This window comes from Phyllobates terribilis, unplaced genomic scaffold (assembly GCF_046119375.1).
Source record: "Phyllobates terribilis strain yellow unplaced genomic scaffold, ASM4611937v1 Scaffold_10__3_contigs__length_209671492, whole genome shotgun sequence".
In the NCBI taxonomy this organism is placed as follows: Eukaryota; Metazoa; Chordata; class Amphibia; order Anura; family Dendrobatidae; genus Phyllobates; species Phyllobates terribilis.
The window spans coordinates 160,880,712-160,906,461 of NW_027362770.1; the positions used below are offsets into that span (position 1 = coordinate 160,880,712).

The following is a 25,750-nucleotide window of genomic DNA, read 5'->3' on the forward strand; positions in this document are numbered from 1 at the left end:
AGAGATGAAAGGAACACCATTCCTACAGTAAAGCACAGAGGTGGATCGCTGATGTTTTGGGGATCTGTAAGCTACAAAGGCACAGGAAACTTGGTAAAAGTTGAAGGAAAGATGAATGCAGCACGTTATCAGAAAATACTGGAGGCAAATTTGCACTCATCAGCCCAGAAGCTGCGCATGGGACGTTCTTGGTCGTTCCAACATGACAACGATCCAAAACACAAGGCCAAGTCGACCTATCATTGGCTACAGCAGAACAAAGTGAAGGTTCTGGAGTGGCCATCTCAGTCTCCTGACCTCAATATCATTGAGCCACTCTGGGGAGATCTCAAGCGCGCAGTTCATCCTAGACAGCCCAGGAATTTACAGGAACTGGAGGCTTTTTGCCAAGAAGAATGGGCAGCTTTACCATCTGAGAAAATAAAGAACCTCATCCACAACTACCACAAGCTGTCATTGATGTTAGAGGGGGCAATACTCGGTATTAAGAACTGGGGTATGTGAACTTTTGATCAGGGTCATTTGGATGTTTTTGGTTGTAATTAAGATTTAAAAAGAGAAAACACAGTAGTTTGATAATAAATGGCTTCACCCAACCAATAAAAAGTTTTTTTGTTATCATTCATATTCTCTGAAACAAGGCCAAGAAAGCAAAAATTCTGCCGGAGTATGTAAACTTTTGAGCACAACTGTATAAGGGGCTAAGTGGGGGCTCATGCTGTATATAGGGAGGCTATGTGGGGGCTCATGCTGTATTTAGGGGGCTATGTGGGGGCTAGTGCTGTATATAGAGGGCTATGAGGAGGCTCACTCTGTATTAAAGAGACAGTATGGGGCTCATGCTGTATATAGGGAGGCTGTATGGGGGCTCATGCTGTATATAGAGAGGCTATGTGGGGGCTCATACTGTATATAAGGGGCTATGTGGGGTCTCACGCTGTATTTAGGGGGCTATGGGGGCTAACGCTGTATATAGAAGGCTATGAGGTGGCTCACGTTGTATTAAGGAGGCAATATGGGGGCTCATGCTGTATATACGGAGGCTGTGTGGGGCTCACGCTGTATATAGGGGGCTCATGCTGTATATAGGGAGGCTATGTGGGGGCTCATACTGTATTTAAGGGGCTATGTGGAGGCTCAAGTTGTATATTGGAGGTTATGTGTGGGTTCACACTGTATATAGAAGGCTATGTGTGCGGCTCACACTATATATAGGAGCCTATGTGGGGGCTCACACTGTATTTAGGAGCCTATGTGGGGGCTCACACTGTATATAGAAGGAAATGTGAGGACTCCTACTGTATATAGAGGGCTATGTGTGGGCTCATCTTGTATATAGAGGGCTATGAGGAGGCTTACGCTGTATTATGGAGGCAATGTGGGGACTCATGCTGTATATAGGGAGGCTGTGTGGAGCTCATGCTGTATATAGGGGGCTATGTGGGGGCTCATGCTGTATATAGGGGATGCCAGCATATTTTATTCAGCTCAGTATTAAGTGATAATATAAATATAAAATGATCATTATAATTGTAATTAATATGTTAATATTAATAGTGAACATAATTAATTTCAGCGTATTGGTTGGTCCTCCACAGCAGTCACAATCATGGGGCTGTGTCACGTAAGGTGAAGCCTTATCAGTGCCAATTAAACAGTTCATACCGAAATAGAAAAATCTTCTACATGAAAATTGATTTATTTTTTTTTAAACAATTTATATGCACATTTCTGTCATGTCTAAGTGCTCACACTGGAGGACTTTATTGTACTTATCATACTTTGCGCTAGAAAATATTTCTTTATTTCCGTTGTATTAAAATTCCTACTCTGATGTGAAATGTTTGAAAAGAGAAATTACATTCTAGTTTTTATTTTTTTTACTTAAATGCATTAAAAAATGTTTTTCTGTGAACACCTGAGCTTGTAATTAGTGTGATAAGACGACTCACTCTGCTGCTTCCAGAAGTATACACAGGAATGTTTTCATCTACTGGTTTATGTACAAGGTCATAAAGCACTGCAGGTTCCACAAAATAAACATGGCCTTGCTGGCATGATGGTAAAACAAAATATAAATGATGGCACAGTCCATATTCATGCAGGATTCACCCTCTTAAGTTGCAGCACACTTCAGCTCCTCCTGAGCTGAAGTTCCACACAGTCTGGAGACTTCCTTCTCCAAACTCACAACAGAGTAAAAAAAAAAACAGTGACTGAGCATTGAACTTCCTCAGCTACACCCTTGAGGTGGAGATATGGTGAATGACCTCCCACCCTTAACAATGGTCATTCGCAAAAACCCACTCCCTTTAAAAATGGTGGTTTAACCACCAACACATAACATGCTGGAGAAAACATCTCCCCTCACATATATCCCTAGTGTCACATTAGTTATCGTAAGTTTTTGATCTTTTTTTATGTTCTTGGATGATGGAGAAAACTAAAATAGTCGCCACTTAAAGCGCCATATCTGGTTTAGTCCTTAGTGATCATCTTCTCCGCTGACTCATCTTGGCCTGCGTTTGCTTGTAACTGTGATCGTTTTTACAATATTCATAGAGGTTTGGGGGGCACAAGGGATTTTTATTTGCGTAAACATACCCCTTTTCTGGAAGGCTACCCCCATCAGTGCCGTATTTATGCCCCCCTGAATAAAAAGGCAGGGAGAGAGTTTCTTTCCGGGAGATATTGGGAGGCTTCTCTGAAACTGAGGAGATTTACCAACTCTTCTGGGAAGTCCACGTGGTCTCACCTTTTTACATCTACTCCTCTTTTATTATTCTAGCCCTCATAAGTTAATTCTGTCTGACATAGCTTCAATCAATCATTTCCAGCCACTATAAAGAGATGGTCCATAACTTATATTTTGGAGGCCTATCCTTGGGATAGGTCATCAATATCAGATCGGTGGGGGTCCGACACCAATGATCAGATGATTGAAGCTCCCACTGTGGCCGGATGTGGTGGACGGAGGCGGTACAGCTCGGCTCCATACACTGTGTAGTGGCCATTCTCGGTACTGCAGCTCGGCTACCTGTTCTTCCACTATAGTGCTCCTTACACAGGGCCCTGAACAAACCTGGTGTCAAATAGTGACCCAGACAAAAACCTACCAAGCAGATAGTACTTCTGGCACTACGCCACAGCCACTCAACTAAAAATATTAATTGGAGCAATCACAAAGCCCACATGGTGTCACGGGTCTGCCAAATGTAACAGACAGTTGCTCTGGATCTGGCTGCTGAAGGACACTGCGCTTGGCATTGCAGACGCCTTCTTAATCCTTTGTACTTTTGGACCCAGCGGCAGCCTCCCTCCTGCTCTGATATACACACCCTGGTCTGGGTGTTTATAAACTCTAAGTCTGCTTCAGGGAGTCGCCGGTGATATTCTCATTTTCCCTTGTGAAGGTTTGGAGCAATAGCAGTTGGCTAGCTTCCTCTCTGGTGCCCTTGGAGGACGTTTGGTGTTATCTTTCTGGTGTCTGCTCAGGCAAAGTTTTCCCCCCTTTGCTTGTCTCCCTTTTTGTCTTTAGTTTATAGTGGGGACTGACCAGTGCTCACTCCTCCTTCCTATCTAGGGCCAAGCTGTAGGGATATCCTGTTCGGCGATAGGTGCAGAACCTATTTAGGGACGGTTGGACAGATAGGGTGATATTAGATCTGCCTAGGGGTCTCCACTCCCCCTTTCCCTAGCATTTGGGCTATCCTCCCCTCATCCCTTCGTGTTGCACTTAGTCTTTCCCACACCATGCGTGACACATGGTGCCTAGATGCGAGACCCTAATAATAAATCCCATCCTGAAGAATTTTTTCCAATCAGATTCTCTCCACTGAGAGTGACACTTGAAGTACGGTCTAGCTGGGACTCGTCGGTGATCGATATGCATCTCCAGGCTCTATCCTGTGACATTTTCATTCCATTGTCAAGTTGTCCAAAGATCTTGTGAACATTGTCTTCCTAGGTATGATCCCGAAGGTAAAGGCCATCTCACCCATCAAGAATTCCTCCAGAAACTAGGAGTGAACTTCGCCTCCGGAGACAGCGGTCCAAGCAAACGCATCATAGAAGACAACCACCAAACTCTAGAGAAACACTACAGCTCCCAGCAGAAGATCCTCCAAGATATGCACGAGTTTCACAAGCACCAAACCCGAGCCCTGAACATGAACGATGTAGAACAGCAGATCAAGTAAGACCTTAAAGTTATTTATTAATTGAACCATTGTGCCAATTGTGGCACTTGGTGAAACTTTATTATCAGCTGTGACTCCGGGGCCCCTGCCTGCTTTGAATCAAAACTAAAGCACCACAAAAATGTCACTGTACAAAAAAAAAATGTAGGTTTACTTGCCACACATTTTCATAAATGGCCATGAAGTTTTGGCACTTTAGCTGTTTACCAAAACATATTCAAGATCCAGTTATATAATCAAGATGGGCATAAAGTGGTAATTGGACAATAATCTCAAAAGCTCTTTAATGGGCTGCCTAGGCTATTTACTTGTTAATCCATCATCAATTAAGTAGGTAAAAGGTCTAGATCTGATTCCAGGTGTAGCATTTGCATTTTGGAATCTGTTGCTGTGAACCCACAACATGCAGTCACAGGAGCTCTCAATGGAAGGATCTCCTGTATCTGAGTGTGGTGCCCTGGGAAATCTGCCCACTACTCCCATCATATCTCCAAATTGATGGGTTGTTTTTTATTTTTAAAATCACCATATTAAAAAAAAACACCCAAATCTTGCCATTTTCGTACTGGCCACTAGGCTTAATATTAGGCTACGGCTCCATTATCAGTATTTGGTCAGTATTTTTCCTCAGTATTTGTAAGCCAAAACCAGGTGAGGAACAATCAGAGGAAAAGTATAATAGAAACAAGTCACTAATTCTGCATTTTTGACCCACTCCTGGTTTTGGCTCCCACTCCTGAGAAAAAATACTGACCAAATACTGATAGTGGGGCCGTAGCCTTAGACTCTAACTTCTTGTTCTTTAAATGGGCATTAGAACTAATAGACTGACTCAGACACTATTTCTTGGCATCATCTGCGCATGCTCTAATCTACGTCATAGTGAAGGGAGGGGGAGGGGGTGAGCTGTGACATCACCTATTGTGTATGGTGGATCCTGTGTTATCTCCTGTATATAGAAGTGTTATCAGTCATTGTACAGGAGGGGGAGGTGAGCTGTGACATCACCTATTGTGAATGGTGAATCTTGTGTTATCTACTGTATATAGAGGTGTTATCAGTCATTTTACAGGAGGGAAGGAAGTGAGCTGTGACATCACTTATTGTGAATGGTGGATCCTGTGTTATCTATTGTATATAGAGGTGTTATCAGTCATTGTACAGGAGGAGGAGGTGAGCTGTGACATCACCTATTGTGAATGGTGGATCCTGTATTACCGTATCTACTGTATGTAGAGGTGTTATCAGTCATTGTACAGGAGGAGGAGGTGAGCTGTGATATCACCTATTGTGAATGGTGGATCCTGTGTTATCTACTGTATATAGAGGTGTTATTAGCCATTGTACAGGAGGAGGAGGTGAGCTGTGACATCACCTATTGTGAATGGTGGATTCTGTATTATCTACTGTATATAGAGGTGTTACCTGTCTGTGATGATAATGAGACTACTTAAAGTTTTCTATAGAGCACAATAATAATGAGTTTAATATGAGTATTTGTAAAAATTGCAAGATTTCTGTTTTTTTTTTATATAACACAATGATATAGAAAGATGAAAAAAAATTGGCAAAAAATGTAAAACACATATTTAAAATTAAAACTTGATTTGAAACAATTATCTGATGACACTTTCCCTTTTTCATTCCCCCGCCTTCTGTTATAATCCTGATGCTTAGTAATACACTGGGCATGATGTCGGCTAGTTTCTACCTTTCTGATATATTTACACCTTTGTATCCGCAGAGACAAGTTCAGAGAGTATTACCCCGACTTTGCGGCGGCATTCACTAAAATAGATAAAAACAAGGACGGATTGATCACCACAGACGATTTCCGGCTAATGCTTGAAGACCTGAACTTTCATTTAGATGACGATCAATTCCTCAACCTCTTGTACAGGTAATGTGAGATCGGACCAGAAGAAGAAATTACTGACTCCAGCAAATAATGGCGTTCTAGTCTCGGGATGGGTTGTCCCATCTCGGTAAGTTATCATCCATCCATCATTATTGGTGATAATCTGCTGATTGCTGGGGGTCTGACTTCTGGGGAACCCACCGATCTCGAGAGCAGGGCTCGAAGATTATCTGTTAGGATGGAGTTGAGCACGACACCAATGTATTTATTGTCTATGGGACTGCTAGAGATAGTGGAGTACAACGCCCAACTATCTCCAGCATTCCCAGGGCTATGTATTGGAAAGTTGTACTACCCCCACAGGCCATATACTGCCCCCACAGGCCATATACTGCCCCCACAGATCATACGCTGCCCCCACATGCCATACACTGCCCCCACAAGCCACACATTGCCCCCACAGGTCACACATTGCCCCACAGGCCACACATTGCCCCCACAGGCCACGCACTGCTCCCACAGGCCACACATTGCCCCCACAGGCCATGTGCTGCTCCCACAGGCCATGTGCTGCTCCCACAGGCCATATGCTTCTCCCACAGGCCATATGCTGCCCCCACAAGCCATGCGATGCCCCCACAGGCCAGGACAATATCCAGCTGTCACTTGGTATCGGGATGCAGTCAACGATGGTGGGCCAGGAGCAGAGGAAAACTCAAGAATAGGGAGTGATGAATATGTGGGGAACCTGGGAGCTCTGATGACACTTCCAGAAGAAATCCCCATGTTCTGGGAGTCTTCATGACTCTGGGAGTCTTCATGGTTATGTGAGTCTTCATGATTCCGGGAGTCTTCATGGTTCCGGGAGTCTTCATGATTCCGGGAGTCTTCATGGTTCCGGGAGTCTTCATGGTTTCGGGAGTCTTCATGGTTCCGGTAGTCTTCATGGTTCCGGGAGTCTTCATGGTTCCGGGAGTCTTCATGGTTCCGGGAGTCTTCATGGTTCCAGGAGTCTTCATGGTTCCAGGAGTCTATATGTTTCTGCGAGTCTTTATGGCTCTGCGAGTCTTTATGGCTCTGCGAGTCTTTATGGCTCTGCGAGTCTTTATGGTTCTGAGAGTCTTTATGGTTCTGTGAGTCTTTATGGCTCTGTGAGTCTTTATGGTTCTGAGAGTCTTTATGGTTCTGAGAGTCTTTATGGTTCTGTGAGTCTTTATGGTTCTGTGAGTCTTTATGGCTCTGTGAGTCTTTATGGTTCTGAGAGTCTTTATGGTTCTGAGAGTCTTTATGGTGCTGTGAGTCTTCATGGCTCTGGAAGTCTTCATGGCTCTGGGCATATTCATGGCTCTGGGAGTCTTCATTGTTCCGGGAGTCTTCATTGTTCTGGGAGTCTTCATGGCTCTGGGAGTCTTTATGGCTCTGGGAGTCTTCTTGGCTCTGGGAGTCTTCTTGGCTCTGGGAGTCTTCTTGGCTCTGGGAGTCTTCATGGTTATGTGAGTCTTCATGATTCCGGGAGTCTTCATGGTTCCGGGAGTCTTCATGGTTCCCGGAGTCTTCATGGTTCCGGGAGTCTTCAAGGTTCCGGGAGTCTTCATGGTTCAGGGAGTCTATATGTTTCTGGGAGTCTTTATGGCTCTGCGAGTCTTTATGGCTCTGCAAGTCTTTATGGCTCTGCAAGTCTTTATGGTTCTGCTAGTCTTTATGGTTCTGCTAGTCTTTATGGTTCTACGAGTCTTTATGGTGCTGTGAGTCTTTATGGCTCTGCGAGTCTTCATGGCTCTGCGAGTCTTCATGGCTCTGCGAGTCTTCATGGCTCTGCGAGTCTTTATGGTTCTGCGAGTCTTTATGGTTCTGCAAGTCTTTATGGTTCTGCGAGTCTTTATGGTTCTGCGAGTCTTTATGGTTCTGCGAGTCTTTATGGTTCTGGGAGTCTTTATGGTTCTGAGAGTCTTTATGGTTCTGAGAGTCTTTATGGTTCTGGGAGTCTTTATGGTTCTGGGAGTCTTTATGGTTCTGTGAGTCTTTATGGTTCTGTGAGTCTTTATGGTTCTGTGAGTCTTTATGGCTCTGTGAGTCTTTATGGTTCTGAGAGTCTTTATGGTTCTGAGAGTCTTTATGGTGCTGTGAGTCTTCATGGCTCTGGAAGTCTTCATGGCTCTGGGCATATTCATGGCTCTGGGAGTCTTCATTGTTCCGGGAGTCTTCATTGTTCTGGGAGTCTTCATGGCTCTGGGAGTCTTTATGGCTCTGGGAGTCTTCTTGGCTCTGGGAGTCTTCTTGGCTCTGGGAGTCTTCATGGTTATGTGAGTCTTCATGATTCCGGGAGTCTTCATGGTTCCGGGAGTCTTCATGGTTCCCGGAGTCTTCATGGTTCCGGGAGTCTTCAAGGTTCCGGGAGTCTTCATGGTTCAGGGAGTCTATATGTTTCTGGGAGTCTTTATGGCTCTGCGAGTCTTTATGGCTCTGCAAGTCTTTATGGCTCTGCAAGTCTTTATGGTTCTGCTAGTCTTTATGGGTCTGCTAGTCTTTATGGTTCTACGAGTCTTTATGGTGCTGTGAGTCTTTATGGCTCTGCGAGTCTTCATGGCTCTGCGAGTCTTCATGGCTCTGCGAGTCTTCATGGCTCTGTGAGTCTTTATGGTTCTGCGAGTCTTTATGGTTCTGAGAGTCTTTATGGTTCTGCGAGTCTTTATGGTTCTGCGAGTCTTTATGGTTCTGCGAGTCTTTATGGTTCTGCGAGTCTTTATGGTTCTGGGAGTCTTTATGGTTCTGAGAGTCTTTATGGTTCTGAGAGTCTTTATGGTTCTGAGAGTCTTTATGGTTCTGGGAGTCTTTATGGTTCTGGGAGTCTTTATGGTTCTGGGAGTCTTTATGGTTCTGGGAGTCTTTATGGTTCTGGGAGTCTTTATGGTTCTGGGAGTCTTCATGGTTCTGCGAGTCTTCATGGTTCTGCTGGGCACACTGCATGTCCATTTGGTTCCCTGAGATCTTAGGCAGCAAGTGTATATAAGCACTTGGACGTACTGAATTCTTGTTGCCAAATATTGCAATTCAGGAGTGGGCTACGTATTACACCCCATCATTACAGTTCACTAGCAAGGTCTTCTCCATATTTATCTATTTCAGTCAGGCTGATTAGGGTGTCAATGGCTGGTATAATGCCGGGTAAAGGAGAGCATTCCGTGTGTTCCTTTCTGTGAGTAGATTCTTCTCACCATGGTCGCCCCACTCCCTAGTTTTTGTAATATTGGAAAAACATAAAGGGGAGATCTGGCAGCTGACAGGAGCCCTCACAGGCAGCTGCCCGGGTACGGTGCCAACTCCTCCCTCATAGGCTGCAGATGTTTGGAGCTTGACTTGCAGGCACGTGTTCCCAGACCTCCGCACATCACAGCCTCTTACAATGTAGAAATATTCTTCTACGGTACCACGGTCTTTCAGAATGATTTTGGCAATACCCTGCGCACCCCTCTGGCAAAGCTGACGGGGAGACGGCTGTTTGTTTAACGTTACTCACTAATTAATTATATGTGCGGCCCCATAGGAGGCCGGTAACTGGAAGACAGATAGGAGATAAAGGCTGAAAAGGCAGCGAAAAAGATACTAGAATAAATAAAATGTGCTGTAATATTGGGCATAAATATTAATAGCTCTGGGCTACATACGGTCACACAGCACAGTCGCATATTTGACTTTAGCTCAAGTTTTGTGCATATTTTACTCCAATTTTTTTGGTAAGTTATGCAACACCAGGCCTCTCTACAGTGGGTACGGAAAGTATTCAGACCCCTTCAAATTTTTCACTCTTTGTTCCATTGCAGCCATTTGGTAAATTCTAAAAAGTTCATTTTTCATTTTTTTTTTCATTAAAGTACACTCTGCACCCCATCTTGACTGAATAAAAACAGAAATGTAGAAATTTTTGAAAATTTATTAAAAAAGAAAAACTGAAATATCACATGGTCATAAGTATTCCGACGCTTTGCTCAGACACTCATATTTAAGTCACATGCTGTCCATTTCCTTGCGATCCTACTTGAGATGGTTCTACTCCTTCATTGGAGTCCAGCTGTGTTTAATTAAACTGATAGGACTTGATTTGGAAAGGCACACACCTGTCTATATAAGACCTCACAGCTCACAGTGCATGTCAGACCAAATGAGAATCATGAGCTCAAAGGAACTGCCCAAGGAGCTCAGAGACAGAATTGTGGCAAGGCACAGATCTGGTCAAGGTTACAAAATAATTTCTGCATTACTCAAGGTTCCTAAGAGCACATTGGCCTCCATAATCCTTAAATGGAAGAAGTTTGGGACCACCAGAAGTCTTCCTAGACCTGGCTGTCCAGCCAAACTGAGCAATTGTGGGAGAAGAGCCTTGGTGAGAGAGGTAAAGAAGAACCCCAAGATCACTGTGGCTGAGCTCCAGAGATGCAGTAGGGAGATGGGAGAAAGTTCCATAAAGTCAACTATCACTGCAGCCGTCCACCAGTCGGGCCTTTATGGCAGAGTGGCCTGACGGAAGCCTGTCCTCAGTGCAAGACATATGATAGCCCGCATAGAGTTTGCTCAAAAACACATGAAGGACTCCCAGACTATGAGAAATAAGATTCTCCGGTCTGATGAGACGAAGATAGAACTTTTTAGTAATAATTCTAGTCAGTATGTGTGAAGAAAACCAGGCACTGCTCATCACCTGCCCAATACAATCCCAACAGTGAAACATGGTGGTGGCAGCATCATGCTATGGGGGTGTTTTTCAGCTGCAGGGACAGGACGACAGGTTGCAATTGAAGGAAACATGAATGTGGCCAAGTACAGAGATATCCTGGATGAAAACCTCTTCCAGAGTGCTCTGGACCTCAGACTTGGCCGAAGGTTCACCTTCCAACAAGACAATGACCCTAAGCACACAGCTAAAATAACAAAGGAGTGGCTTCAGAACAACTCTGTGACCATTCTTGACTGGCCCAGCCAGAGCCCTGACCTAAACCCAATTGAGCATCTCTGGAGAGACCTGAAAATGGCTGTTCACCAACGTTCACCATCCAACCTGACGGAACTGGAGAGGATCTGCAAGGAAGAATGGCAGAGGATCCCCAAATCCAGGTGTGAAAAACTTGTTGCATCATTCCCAAGAAGACTCATGGCTGTACTAGCTCAAAAGGGGGCTTCTACTCAATACTGAGCAAAGGGTCTGAATACTTATAACCATGTGATATTTAAGTTTTTCTTTTTCAATAAATTTGCAAAAATTTCTACATTTCTGTTTTTATTCAGTCAAGATGGGGACAGAGTGGACTTTAATGAGAAAAAAAAAATGAACTTTTTAGAATTCACAAAACGGCTGCAATGAAACAAAGAGTGAAAAATTTAAAGGGGTCTGAATACTTTCCGTACCCACTGTATAACGTGAATGTCACCCGCAGCCTTTTTAATGCTTATTTTTTTTTCATAATATCATCTGACTTAGTAGACTTAGTTGACTTCAATCGTACTTGCCAATTCTCCCGAACCATCTGGCTACCAAGTCATGAGGAACAGGAAAGGGCCTTCCCCAAACTGTTCCAACAAAGCCGGAAGCTACAATTGTCCACAATGTCTTGTGCTGAAGCATTGAGATTTCTTTTCACTGGAACTAAGGGCCCAAGGCTGACCCCTGATAACAAGCCCATAGCATTATCCTCCACCAAACTATAGCGGGCACAATGCAATCAGGTGGTAACGTTCTCCTGTCATTCACCAAACCCAGACTTGTCCATCAGACGCCAGATATAGAAGTGTGGTTTGACACTGCACAGAACACGTTTCCTCCAGAGTCCAGTGGTCGCGGCTTTACACCACTCCATCCGACTCTCGGCATTGTGCTTGGTGATGTACGGCTGCACGCAGCTGCTCGGCCATGAAGCTCCTGGAGGGGACGCAGTGTTTGCGCTGATGTTATACCAAAGGAGGCCTGGACTTTGCAGTTATGGAGTCAGCAGAACACTGGTGATTTTTCACATTCGGCCCCTCGCCCCCCGGTATATGTTATACATCAGGGAGTGAGGGTCAGATGTTATACGAGGGGGGTGAGGGACCGGCGTTATAAAGTGGGGAGCGAGGAGCCAGATGTTATACACCAGGGACGAGGGGAGCAAGGGACTTGATGTTATATACCGGTGAGCGAGGGGCTGAATGTTATACATTATGGAGTGAGGGTCAGATGTTATACACCAGGGACCAGGGGGGCGAGGGACCAGATGTTATACACCGGGAACAGTGAGGACGGATGTTATACACCGGGGACAATGGGGCTGGATGTTATACACCGGGGACAATGGTGACGGATGTTATACACCGAGGGCAATGAGGACGGATGTTATACACCGAGGGCAATGAGGACAGATGTTATACACCGGGGGCAATGAGGATAGATGTTATACACCGGGGGCAATGAGGACAGATGTTATACACCGGGGGCAATGAGGACGGATGTTATACACCGGGGCCAATGAGGACGGATGTTATACACCGGGGCCAATGAGGACGGATGTTATACACCGGGGCCAATGAGGACGGATGTTATACACCGGGGCCAATGAGGACGGATGTTATACACCGGGGGCAATGAGGACGGATGTTATACGCCGGGGGCAATGAGGACGGATGTTATACACCGGGGGCAATGAGGACGGATGTTATACACCGGGGGCAATGAGGATGGATGTTATACACCGAGGGCAATGAGGACAGATGTTATACACCGGGGGCCATGAGGACGGATGTTATGCACCGGGGGCAATAAGGACGGATGTTATACGCCGGGGGCAATGAGGACGGATGTTATACACCGGGGGCAATGAGGATGGATGTTATACACCGAGGGCAATGAGGACAGATGTTATACACCGGGGGCCATGAGGACAGATGTTATACACCGGGGGCAATGAGGACGGATGTTATACACCGGGGACAATGGGGAGGAATGTTATACACTGGGGGTGAGGGGCTGGATGTTATACACCGGGGGACGAGGGGGACGGATGTTATACACTGGCAGCAATGGAGATGAATGAAAAACTGGAATTGAATGATTAAAACGTGTGCTCCAATATCTTTCCACGTCCATTTGGGCACTACATTATATGGTTACCATATGGCAGTGGGGGCACCAGCAGCAGGTATGACACCGGGCCTTATTCATGGTGGCGCAGCACAGATTACAGTACTGAGCCTTCATCAGTATAGACAACTTATCGGAGTTAGATTGGGAAATGAATAAGATATGACTTCCCGGTGTAAGTGCTCTTCGTTTCTCTTAAAGGTTAAGGCTAAGAGTTTTTGACAACAAACTCTCCTACTTTGACTTCCTGAAAATGATTGACGACGGGAGGGCTTCAAAATACGGACAGAGGCGCGAGATGATTGCGCCCACGGAGACCGTCCAGCACATCAGTCCACAGAAGGCGCTTGTTAAGCTGAAGGAATCAGTGAAGAACTGTCAGGAGGAGCTGCATAAAGTAAGAACTGGACACTGTATTTGCTCTCCAGACTCTGTCGACCTGTTAAATCCATTTTGCTTACTGCAAGCTAAGACATATACAACCCCTGGCAAAAATTATGGAATCACTGGGCTCGGAGGATGTTCATTCAGTTGTTTAATGTTGTTGTGAAAAAGCAGATCACAGACATGGCACAAAACTAAAGTAATTTCAAATGGCAACTTTATGGCTTTAAGAAACACTAAAAGAAATCAAGAAAAAAAATGTGGTACTCAGTAAGGGTAATTTTTTTCAGACCAAGCAGAGGGAAAAAATTATGGAATCAGTGAATTCTGAGGAAAAAATTATGGAATCACCCTGTAAATTTTCATTTCCAAAACTAACACCTGCATCAAATTAGATCTGCTCGTTAGTCTGCATCTAAAAAGGAGTGATCAGACCTTAGAGAGCTGTTGCACCAAGTGGACTGATATGAATCATGGCTCCAACACGAGAGATGTCAATTGAAACAAAGGAGAGGATTATCAAACTCTTAAAAGAAGGTAAATCATCACGCAATGTTGCAAAAGCTGTTGGTTGTTCACAGTCATCTGTGTCTAAAATCTGGACCAAATACAAACAACATGGGAAGGTTGTTAAGGGCAAACATACTGGTAGACTAAGGAAGACATCAAAGCGGCAAGACCGGAAACTTAAAGCAATATGTCTCCAAAACAGAAAATGCACAACAAAACAAATGAAGAACGAATGGGAGGAAACTGGAGTCAATGTCTGTGATCGAACTGTAAGAAACCGCCTAAAGGAAATGGGATTTACATACAGAAAAGCTAAACATAAGCCATCATTAACACCTAAACAGAAAAAACAAGGTTACAATGGGCTAAGGAAAAGCAATCATGGACTGTGGATGACTGGATGAAAGTCATATTCAGTGATGAATCGTGAATCTGCATTGGGCAAGGTGATGATGCTGAAACTTTTGTTTGGCGCCGTTCCAATTAGATTTATAAAGATGACTGCATGACGAGAACATGCAAATTTCCACAGTCATTGATGATATGGGGCTGCATGTCAGGTAAAGGCACTGGGGAGATGGCTGTCATTACATCTTCAATAAATGCCCAAGTTTATATTGATATTTTGGACAGTTTTCTCATCCCATCAATTGAAAGGATGTTTGGGGATGATGACATCATTTTTCAAGATGATAATGCATCCTGCCATAGAGCAAAAACTGTGAAAACATTCCTTGAAAGAAGACACATAAGCTAAATGTCATGGCCTGCAAATAGTCCGGATCTCAAGCCAATTGAAAATCTTTGGTGGAAGTTGAAGAAAATGGTTCATGACAAGGCTCCAACCTGCAAAGCTGATCTGGCAACAGCAATCAGAGAAAGTTGGAGCCAGATTGATGAAGAGTACAGTTTGTCACTCATTAAGTCCATGCCTCAGAGACTGCAAGCTGTTATTAAAGCCAGAGGTGGTGCAACAAAATACTAGTGATGTATTGGAGTGTTTTTTTGTGTGTTTGTTTTTCATGATTCCATAATTTTTCCTCAGAATTGAGAGATTCCATATTTTTTTCCCTCTGCTTGGTCTGAAAAAAATTACCCTTACTGAGTACCACATTTTTAATCTTGATTTCTTTTAGTGTTTCTTAAAGCCATAAAGTTGCCATTTGAAATGACTTTAGTTTTGTGCCATGTCTGTGATCTGCTTTTTTACAACAGCATTAAACAACTGAATGAACATCCTCCAAGCTCGTGATTCCATAATTTTTGCCAGGGGTTATAGAAGACCTGGATCAGATCAGTCTATATAATTTGTATATCATCCTTCCGTGTTCTCTCAGATCTGTTCCTGGTGCAAAATGGAAGGCGGTGATGATGTCTTAATATGTCTTCATATAATCAGAGCACTGTCAGAGCTCCAAATCTCGTTTTACATAGTCCTTGTACTTTGAGGTAACTTTTTAGAACAAGCTGTTATGTGTACATGAGGAATAACACAATTTATACCCATTACATGACTTGTATCATGCATTTGTCACCAGTTTTCCCCTCTGCAGGCTCTATTTCTAATTTTCAGTTGTCTCTGAGCTGGTGGGTGGTGACTAGCTGCTATAATGTCCTACATATACAGCGCACACAGACATGAGCGATTCCTGCTCTCTCTCGTCTTTATGCACCACATGCTCTGAAGCCACAGCAGCAGTACTGAGCAGTGTAGATGTGTATCCAGGTATCCAGAAGTCCGTGTAGCTATGTGCTTCTCGCTACTCCTCCTCTCCTCTGTATAGACTTCAGCTGTAATCTGATCCCTCAGTGAGATGACAGTTTGTCTTCTTTTGCCCGAGGCTGATTTTAGCTGCTTTTCGGAGCGAATTATGAGTACATGAGGCCAGGGAAAAGGATAAGAAGTGGCTCATAAGTGGAGAAAGAAGCAAGGTTCTCTGATAAGATATATTCATATATTCAGAGATCAAAATCTGGCTACAAAAAGTCCCGCTGACAACGGCATTTGGCACGTGTCGGCATAAGGGCACGTGTCACGCTCCCATCGGCACACCCGTGACATGTTCGCAGGGCGCCAATGGGTTTTCATGACAGCCGGGGGTCTGCTGATGAGCCCCGTGCCTGTCATTACGATCCTCCTGTGAAAGCCAGCCCGTGGCTGGTGTTCATAGGAGATCGTGATTTTAGCTATACATAGCAGTGCTGATGCATTGTATGTATAGCACAAGCGATCGCAGCTTCAAGTCCCCTAAGGGGACTATTAAAAACAGTTAAAAGTGAAAAAAAAAATGTTTTGAAAATATGAAAAAAAAACACTAAAGTTCAAATCACTCCCCATTTGCCCCATTAAAAATAAAACATCAAATATGTGACAGAAAAATAAAAAAAGTTATGGCTCTTGGAAGAAGAGGAGGAAAAAGTGAAAACGGAAAATCACCCGGGGGTGGAGGTTTTAAGGGGTCGCTCACTCCCTCTACGATTTTATAAAATTTGCCTATTTGCAGGCAATGTGATACCATAATAAAAGAACTTTAACTTACCTTTAAAATCCTTCCATTCTATCATCACTCCACGGGTCGTCTCTGGTCATGCAGCTGGTCACATGCTATCAAGCTATCGCTGCAGCCAATCACTGGCTTCAGTGGTCCCATGCCCTACACGCCAGTATCACCGTTGAGGCTAGTGATTGGCTGCAGCAGTCATGTGAGCTATGTAAGTGATGATGTTGCTGGAGGACAGGTGTGAACCCCAGGGGAAGCGGCACCGAACAGTGTAGAATTTTGAAAGGTAAGTTATTTATTCTATTTTATTATATCATCACGTTATCTGCAAATTTCATAAATTCCTTAGCCTTTTAGAGGAGGGGACTTTACATGAGGTAAGACAACCACATGTATTTAAAGTCACGATATCGAAAAACGCCTTGTTTCATGCTTGTACAGTTCATAGATGCTTAAAGGGGAACTCTCACTTGTCATAAATATGTATTTTTTGTACTTGGTATTAATGCCGCTGTTCTCCTGAATCCGGCGATGTTTTTCTTTTGTTCCTGCGCCTCTCTGTTCCTGAGATATGGCCTTTTCTTCCTTGTGTATATATTTAGTCTTTTTAACCAAGTGGGCGTGGGTTTCAATCCCATTTGGTTAAGAAGACTAGATTTACATACAGGAAACAGAAGGCCATATCTCAGGAACGGAGAGGCGCAGGAACAAAAGAAAAACATCGCCTGATTCAGGAGAACAGCGGCATTAATAGTTGGTTACAAAAGTGAAACATTTATGGCAAGTGACAGGTCCTCTTTAAAGGCATTGTCCACTATTGGACAGCCCCTTCTTAACATTAGTTGAATAGAAAAAATATTCTCCTCCCTGGTGCCATTCAGTGCTGCATCCTCACACGGTCTGCAGACATCAACATCCAGTGGGGCATCACGTGACCGCTGCAGCCTATCAGTGGCTGCAACGTTCACCTTTCGTCTGAGCCCGGCTGCATTGCTCACGTCACGCCCCGCTGGATGTTGATTCCAGCTGGAAATGCAGCGCTGAGAACGGAGAAACAGCAGCAGTCTGGGAGGTGAGTATCGGTTTGGTTTTTTTGCCCCCATCCCCAACACCTTTAAGTTGATTATGAAGGGGTCCTGTAGTGGACAACCCTTTTAATTGTTCCCTTTAATATATAAACAGTATGCAATATGTTCCTGAGCTCCCCCCAAATGGTGACCATGGACAGCAGCTACTAGAGCGATCAGTTGATTGCCCCAGGTCCAGCCAACAACTAGACGTTTTCTCTGCAGTGACCTCTGCAGGGGAAATATAGTATTACATGGCTGACATTCAGATCAAATATAAGGCGCCGCTCAAATTTGCCACAAAGGGAGACACTCTTACACAGTGGCACAGATGTCATAGACGGGAAGTTTGGTGCCTGAGACTCCCCCTTTATGATGTCCATAGGGTATCCCTTTAAACCTTCTATCATCTTCTTCCCTCCTGAGCTCAATATCACAATTTTCTCTTCTCCCTATTTTTATGACAGTCACATTTTGCCCGTCATTACCTCCTGCATCAGTCGTACCAAGATGGGAGTTGTGTGAGAAATCTATTGTTTTTACATAAGAACACGGCAGGCGGAGAAGACGTCGGCCATAAAGTCATCGCGCATTATAACTACGATTGAAAACTAATTCAGCCCCTTCTCCTGTCACCTTCAGGCGTTCTCTTCATTTGATAAGGACGACACCGGCACAATAAAGTCTTCACAATTACACCGGATTCTTGACAGTTTCTGCTTTAAGCTTACGGACAAGCAATTCAAGTACGTCCTGAGTAAACTGGCGCCGAGCGAGAGCGACACAATAGACTGGAGAAGCTTCCTACATAATTTCTTTACCTTCACCGACGAGGTAGGAACGACCGCCTCACGTACAGAAGCACTATGAATTTTTTTTTTTTCTTCCTTTGTTGTTCTCGCATCAAGAATTTCCAAATAAAACCTATAATTTAGTGTAAAACTGACTATTAAGCTCCTGACCGAAAAACACTTTTAAGAAAAAAAACACCGCTGACATGCAAACAATAAGACGCGAGGCCGTCTGTCTTCTCCGTAGTTTGATTACCAGGAACGGACGTTTTACTAACGAGTGACGATTTCGACTACTTGTTGCAGGAAAAAGAAAGAAAACGTCTGTCAAGATAAACACAATCATTATTACATAATGGATGGTCACATTAGATGCTTGGTGTAAGTGTGGGAACAGTCGCGAAAAGGCTAGGTGTAGGCAAGGCATCAGAGCCGACCACGCTGATGATTAGGGGACCGTGAAAAGTGAGGAGCCCAACTCCGGGGGATCCACCAATGGCCTGACACCCTAGGATTTATGGATTTTAAGATTAAAGGGATTTTCCAGACCTCTTATCCACAGGACGGGTCATCAATATCAGATCGGTGGGGATAGGACACCTTGCACCCATACTAGAGTTGAGCGAACAGTTTACCAGGTCATTCCATGGCCACTAGACCAGAGCCCTGTGAACCTCCTCTTACTTGCCGATATCCCCGGTACCTCCTTCTAGTTTCCTGCAATTTCAAAAGCATGACGTCATGTCAACCCTACTAATCGAAAGAGGCACCAGTGTTGATCAGAGCCCTTAGAACCTCCTCCTCCTTGCCAATATCCCCGATACCTCTTTCCTGAAATTTCAAAAGCATGACCTAATGTGAACCCTACTGATAGAAAGAGGCACCAGGGTTGATCAGAGCCCCGTGAACCTCCTCCTACTTGCCGATATCCCCGGTATGTCTTCTACTTTCCTGCAATTTCAAAAGCATGACGTCACAGCAACCCTACTAATCGAAAGAGGCACCAGGAATGCCGGCAGATAGGAGGATGTTCACAGGGCTCTAGTCCTGCAGCCACAAACTACCAAGCAGGTTCCTGCACATCTTTTTGCTCAGCTGTAGCCCCTACTAGTTGGCTATTTTCAGTTCCCACCGAGGCTGGATGTAAGCAGTGACATGGTATTTTATATGGCAGCAGACAATATGGAGGACACAGGGCACCATCCAGCTCAAGACCAGTCGTAGTTATGATTTCACCTATTTTAGGTGGCACATGGACATGTCAGAAGAGGACACCATTGGTGGACCATGAGTTAGACCCCAATGATTCTCTCAACTAGTGGCTGGTACATGGTTCCAGAGGCATATTCCTCAAGTCTTTCACCATTAGCATTCTCACCATTTGCCAGTGACTTATGGTGCAAAATACAGACTTCCTAAACCCATTCTCCCAACTTGTGTCTAGGGCCATAGGCGCATGCCCACATCTTCCCAGCACCTAGAGATCGCTACATTAAATTTATATTCTTCACTTCAGTGGCCCATGATGCCACAAGTTCAGAATTTACTTACACCCCCAGGGGCCACAGCTCTCCATAGACCATCAAACCTACAACTTTCTTCAACATTTTAATGTAAAATCCATTAAAACACTAATTTTTCTCATGTCACAGCCGGTTTCCACCTGGGTGGAGAGAGTGGAGAGGGCCACCAGGCCAAGATCTGGTCAAGATCTGACAATGAAGGACATCGTGACACATATACGGGAAGTTACGGCCTCTCGCTTTTACTCCGTCGCTAAGGACCTCTTCAACATAGATTATGCCGGCATCAATGTCATCTCAAAGGAAGACTTCCGAGAGTTTTTTTATAAAAATTTCATGTTGCTAACAGATGACCAGGTAAGGGGAATCTAAGTCACCACTATCTGCCATTAATAACTGTTAGAAGGGACTCTTGGCCAAAAAGTTGATCACAAGATGCCTTCCTGCTGGGACCTTCAGTGATCACCCGTGATCTGTGGTGGAAATTGGTAGTAAGTGTTCAGTTTCCCTTCAGTACCATCACAGGGGAACTTCAGCATTACACTGCACCAATTCACATCAGTATGTTGTCTTCTTCGTAGAGAAAAGGGATAACCACTCTCTAGTTTGTCTTACAGATTAGAATCCTGAAAGGGTGACCCTTTAATTTAATATTTAGAACATGGGTTTTCCAAAATAGATCAAGTGTTTATGTAGACAATGACCTTGTGATCAACTTAATGGTTTAACTTAGGAAAAATGCAGTATTACTTCCCAGCCAATTATTCCGCGCTCTCCAATTTGGCTCCTTGAAGGGAGTCCTTAGTGGGTGATCCCTCCTTAATGACCTGTTAATGCTTTTAAGATGGTGTTCCAGCTAGAAGCATTTTTACTTCATTACCTCTAGCTGGTAATTTGAACCGAGCGATGGTCGAGCATTCGCCCCTCGGCTACATTCAAGTTTATGGCACAGTTGGAAACAGTAAATGTTTTTGACTGGAATACCTATTTTAAGGGTTATTTCTAAAAATGTAAATTAGGATTAGGAGTGACTTACTGACTCCATGCGATCCTGAGAATGGGCTTCTGGATCCGCGGGGGCAGGCTCTGTTGAGTTTGTCTTGACTGACAAGCCCCTAATGATAGAGTGACTTACTGCGGGAACCACCTGTGATCCTGAGAATGGGTTTCGGGATCCGCGGGGGCAGGCTCTGTTGAGTTTGTCCTGACCGGCAAGCCCCTATTGATAGAGTGACTTACTGCGGGAACCACCTGCGATCCTGAGAATGGACTTCTGGATCCGCGGGGGCAGTCTCTGCTGAGCTTGTCTTGACCGGCAAGCCTCTATTGATAGTGAGTTACTGCGGGAACCACCTGCGATCTTGAGAATGGGCTTCTGGATCCGCGGGGGCAGGCTCTGTTGAGCATGTCTTGACCGGCAAGCCCCTAGTGATCGAGTGACTTACTGCTGGAACCTTCGATCCTGAGAATGGGTTTCGGCATCCGCAGGGGCAGGCTCTGGTGAGCTTGTCTTGACCGGCAAGCCTCTATTGATAGTGACTTACTGCGGGAACCACCTCCGATTCTGAGAATGGGTTTTTGAATCCGTGGGGGAAGGCTCTGCTGAGCTTGTCTTGACCGGAGCAGGGGTGCGCATGCTCCACCTGTGCTCCATTCATTATCTATGGGACTGTCGGTACTCTCATATACAATGAATGGAGCAAAGGTTGAGCATGCGCACCTCTACCCAATTCTGCAGAGCCACGTTCCATTCGATCTGTGCCCCCCCAGTGATCAGTAAATTATCCAATGGATAGGAGATAGCTTACAATATTGGCAAAAACTCTTTAATAGGACATATGGGCATAGGTTCTCCTCAACCTCTTTCAATTTTAACACAGGTCTAACGCAACAGAATAGCCGGTTATGTAGCAGAGTTGCACAGGCTCCTCAGCAACATTGAGAACTGTTAACAATCCTGTATAGAATGGAAACAGTAAACTGATTGTTTCCACTATTCGGCACAGGCGAAAATTGCCCTCTGCCATATATATGTTATAATTGGACATTTAAATAAAAATATGTATTTTATATTCATTTTATTTCTTTTTTTGTTGTTTTTTTACTTCTTTAATCCTCTCTTACTGTAGGACCAACTACTTTTAGCTCACATTTATGGATATTTATTGAAATGTCCCTTTTTCTCCACAGTTTGACCACCTTTGGAGCATTTTGCCTCTGAATACATATGGCAATCTCAAATACCATGATTTCTTGAAGATGTTTAGCAGTGAAGTGCCAACTACTCCGTTACCATTACCACGTAATGCAGAACCGAACTATAAGCCAGAGCAATCGGTCACACAAGCTCGGCCACCGGTGACCAGACGACCTAAAACAGCGCCATCTACCTTAAATAAACCTCCTGTAAGTTCTCCTTCACATATGACCATTACATGGAAAACAGGAAACCTACACATGGGTTATAGTATAGTAATATGAGCATTATCATGTTGATATGACAGTGACTAAAGATGCCTTAATACCTTAGATAACGCTCCATTAGCTGACTGTCGTCTCTCCCCATTCCCCATGATTGGCCAATTTGAGAGAGGGGAGAAATCCCCTGCCAGACATTTCTGGCAGCGGCTTATTTTCCCTGAGAAAAAAAAAGTTTGGGCATTTGAATCCAGACTCCCTCATCCTTCCCTGATCCAATACATCATTTGCCTGGGGTGAGTCTGGAGGATCCCGACTTTAATGTAATGTCTATATTCCCATCTCAGCCTTTAAGGGCAGAGACGGTAGTAACTTCTTCCTGGGAGGTGGATCTATGGAAATAATGGAGGAAGGCAGAGCTTTTGGTTGGGGCTACAATGGAGTTATTACCGTCTGTGCCCTGAAAGGCTGAGATGTGAATAACCTATTAAAGGGGTTGTCCGGCCTTAGGGTACAAGTCTGCAGTCACTCTTTGTGAATCCTGACATTGCACGCTGCAAGGATTACATACTTGCATGTGACTGCAAGTATGTAATTTGCATAGATACGATCACATGCCGACTAGACGTGTCTGGCCTCGCTCAATACACTTGCATTGAGCGAGACCGGACATGTCTAGTCGGAATGTGGCCGGAAATATGCAAATCACATATTTGGGGTCACATGACGGCCCACTCCCGGCACCAGCACCAGAGAATCCTCACAGCGTAGTGCTCGTTGGAAAGGTTCACAAGTCTGCAGTCACATAGAGTGGCTGCAGTTTTCTACCCCAAGGCTGGACAACCCCTTTAAGGCTCTGTTTGCATCACGTGAGCTACGATTATTAGAATTACTACTGTGAGACCTATCCATAGGGCTCCATTCACCTAGTGTATGCCAATTTACCCATTGAAGTGAATGGCACTGAGCTGAAATACCATGCACAGTCTGTAGTCCGAAAGAAAGCAGCCATATTTTTCAGGACCACAGCTTTAACCCTTTCTTCCTACAGACTCCTGCTCCGAGACCACATACAGCGGCACCACACCCTGCTCCGATCATCAATTGTGAGCAAATCGAAAATAAGTTGAAAAGTAAAATCTCCAAACGCTGGTTGGACGTTCATAGAGCATTTCGAGAAAAAGACCTGCAAAAGGAGGGTCAGGTCACACCCACGGATTTTACAGGTAGAGTAAATAACACACAGGGCTAACACTGCAATCTTTTTTTGGAGGCCTCTTATGGAGTAACTCCTAGCCCTTGGCATAGGAGGTGGTGACACCAGCAGGGAGGATTTTGGATCTTTACATTTATAGGGCTTTTTCGGTTTAGAAAAACTATTGCCATGTATACATTTACTAAAGGGGCATCCTTATCTCTTGGAAAGAGATTACACAGACAACCCAGTGATTTCAATGAGTATTGTGTAATACCTAATTTCTCCTGCGGGAGTGCTGCAGTGAAATTGGACAGTTACTGACAAATTTCTCAACTGAGACAACCCAGTGATTTCAATGAGTATTGTGTAATAACCAATTTCTCCTGCGGGAGTGCTGCAGGGAAATTGGACAGTTACTGACAAATTTCCCAGCTGACGACAGCAGATCACTTGGGGACTCTGCGGAAGACACATTCTAGTCTTATTATTGTCAAGAGACCTTCCTAACAAGTAGGGATTGTCCAAAGTGGAGACTGCCTATAACCATTGCAAAAGGTGTGACAAAATGACCCTCAGAACGATTTACAATTTGGGGTCCCTGGCCAGGACTTGGCAGGTTATACTCTTTATACTCTACATTTCCAGACAAAGTAAGAGAAAATCATTCCTATTCGGTCCATTTTGTCCACGACCTCTTTACCTCTCGCAATCTCTCCTTCCTGGGCATCACAGAAACATGGCTGACACCCTCTGACACTGCCTCCCCTGCTGCGCTGTGTTATGGCGGCCTCCACTTCACCCACACTCCTCGCCCTGGAAACAGACATGGTGGAGGAGTGGGTCTTCTCCTCTCTAACAACTGCACCTTTAGCCCTACTCCTTCTCTTCCCTCCCTTATTCTCCCTTCTTTTGAAGTCCACTCCGTCCGCATTTACTCTCCCTCCAACCTCCAAGTGGCTGTCATATACCTACCCCCGGGCCCGATCACTGCCTTTATCGACCAATTCTCCACCTGGCTTCTTCACTTTCTCTCGGCTGACATTCCCACAATCATCATGGGCGATTTCAACATCCCCACTGACACTCGCCAGTCAGCAGCATCAAAACTCTTGTCGCTTACTTCATCCTTTGGACTTACTCAGTGGTCCTCATCAGCCACCCACACAGACGGACACACACTAGACCTCATCTTCACCCGACTCTGCTCCCTATCTAACCTCACAACCTCCCCCCTACCCCTATCTGACCACCACCTACTCACATTCTGATCCCTGTACTCCTCACCTGTCACCCATGTCCAGCAACTAACACACCCCCGCACAAACCTTGCACATCTAGACACTCACACACTCTCTGACTCTGTTCTACCACTGACATCCATATCCTCACTCCATGACACAGACAGCGCCACTGCTTTCTACAATGCCACTCTCGCATCAGCTATTGACTCAGTCGCCCCTCTTATGCATGGCAGAGCGCGACGAGTCAACAGGCAACCCTGGCACAACAACCTCACTAAACAGCTTCGACAAGCGTCCAGGGTTGCGGAGCGGCGTTGGAAGAAAACACATACTCAAGATGACTTCACTGCATTCAAACAAGCAACGCTCGCATTCAAATCAGCACTCACCTCTTCTAAACAGGCCTACTTCACAACCCTCATATCTTCCCTATCCTACAACCCCAAACAACTATTCAACACTTTCAACTATCTCCTCCGCCCTCCACTGCCCCCTCCGACCTCCATCATCTCTGCTGAGGAGTTTGCAACACACTTCAAAAACAAGATTGACCAAACACGGCAAGTCTTTACTGTCCGACCACCACAACCCCTCTGTCTTCCACACCACTTCCCCACCCCTATAACCTCCCTTCCCAACATCACGGAAAGAGAACTTACTCGTCTCCTCTCCAAATCACACCTCACCACATGTGCACTCGACCCCATCCCATCCCACCTCCTCCCTAACATCACCCCCACACTCGTCCCATCCCTAACCCATCTCTTCAACCTATCACTATCCTCTGGTACTTTCCCTGCTGCCTTCAAACATGCCACAATCACACCCATCCTCAAAAAGCCATCCCTCGACCCAACCGCCCTGTCCAGCTATCGCCCCATATCGCTGCTCCCATTTGCCTCCAAACTCCTTGAGCAACACGTTCACGCTCAACTTTCCTCCCACTTTTCATCTA

At 44.9% G+C, this 25,750-nt stretch overlaps 1 protein-coding gene across 4 annotated transcripts in view; it reads left to right on the forward strand.

Annotated features, from left to right (window-relative positions):
- The window catches only part of EFCAB6 (EF-hand calcium binding domain 6), a 113,520-nt gene that overhangs the window by 81,597 nt on the left and 6,173 nt on the right, over positions 1 to 25,750 (forward strand). For all 4 annotated transcript variants that reach the window (XM_073650009.1, XM_073650008.1, XM_073650010.1 and 1 more), the window contains exons 22-28: positions 3,968 to 4,195; positions 5,944 to 6,099; positions 13,364 to 13,559; positions 18,267 to 18,458; positions 20,068 to 20,295; positions 22,129 to 22,344; positions 23,408 to 23,582. In XM_073650009.1, the coding sequence (XP_073506110.1) occupies positions 3,968 to 4,195; positions 5,944 to 6,099; positions 13,364 to 13,559; positions 18,267 to 18,458; positions 20,068 to 20,295; positions 22,129 to 22,344; positions 23,408 to 23,582 (1,391 nt within the window). The remainder of the gene's footprint in view (positions 1 to 3,967; positions 4,196 to 5,943; positions 6,100 to 13,363; positions 13,560 to 18,266; positions 18,459 to 20,067; positions 20,296 to 22,128; positions 22,345 to 23,407; positions 23,583 to 25,750) is intronic.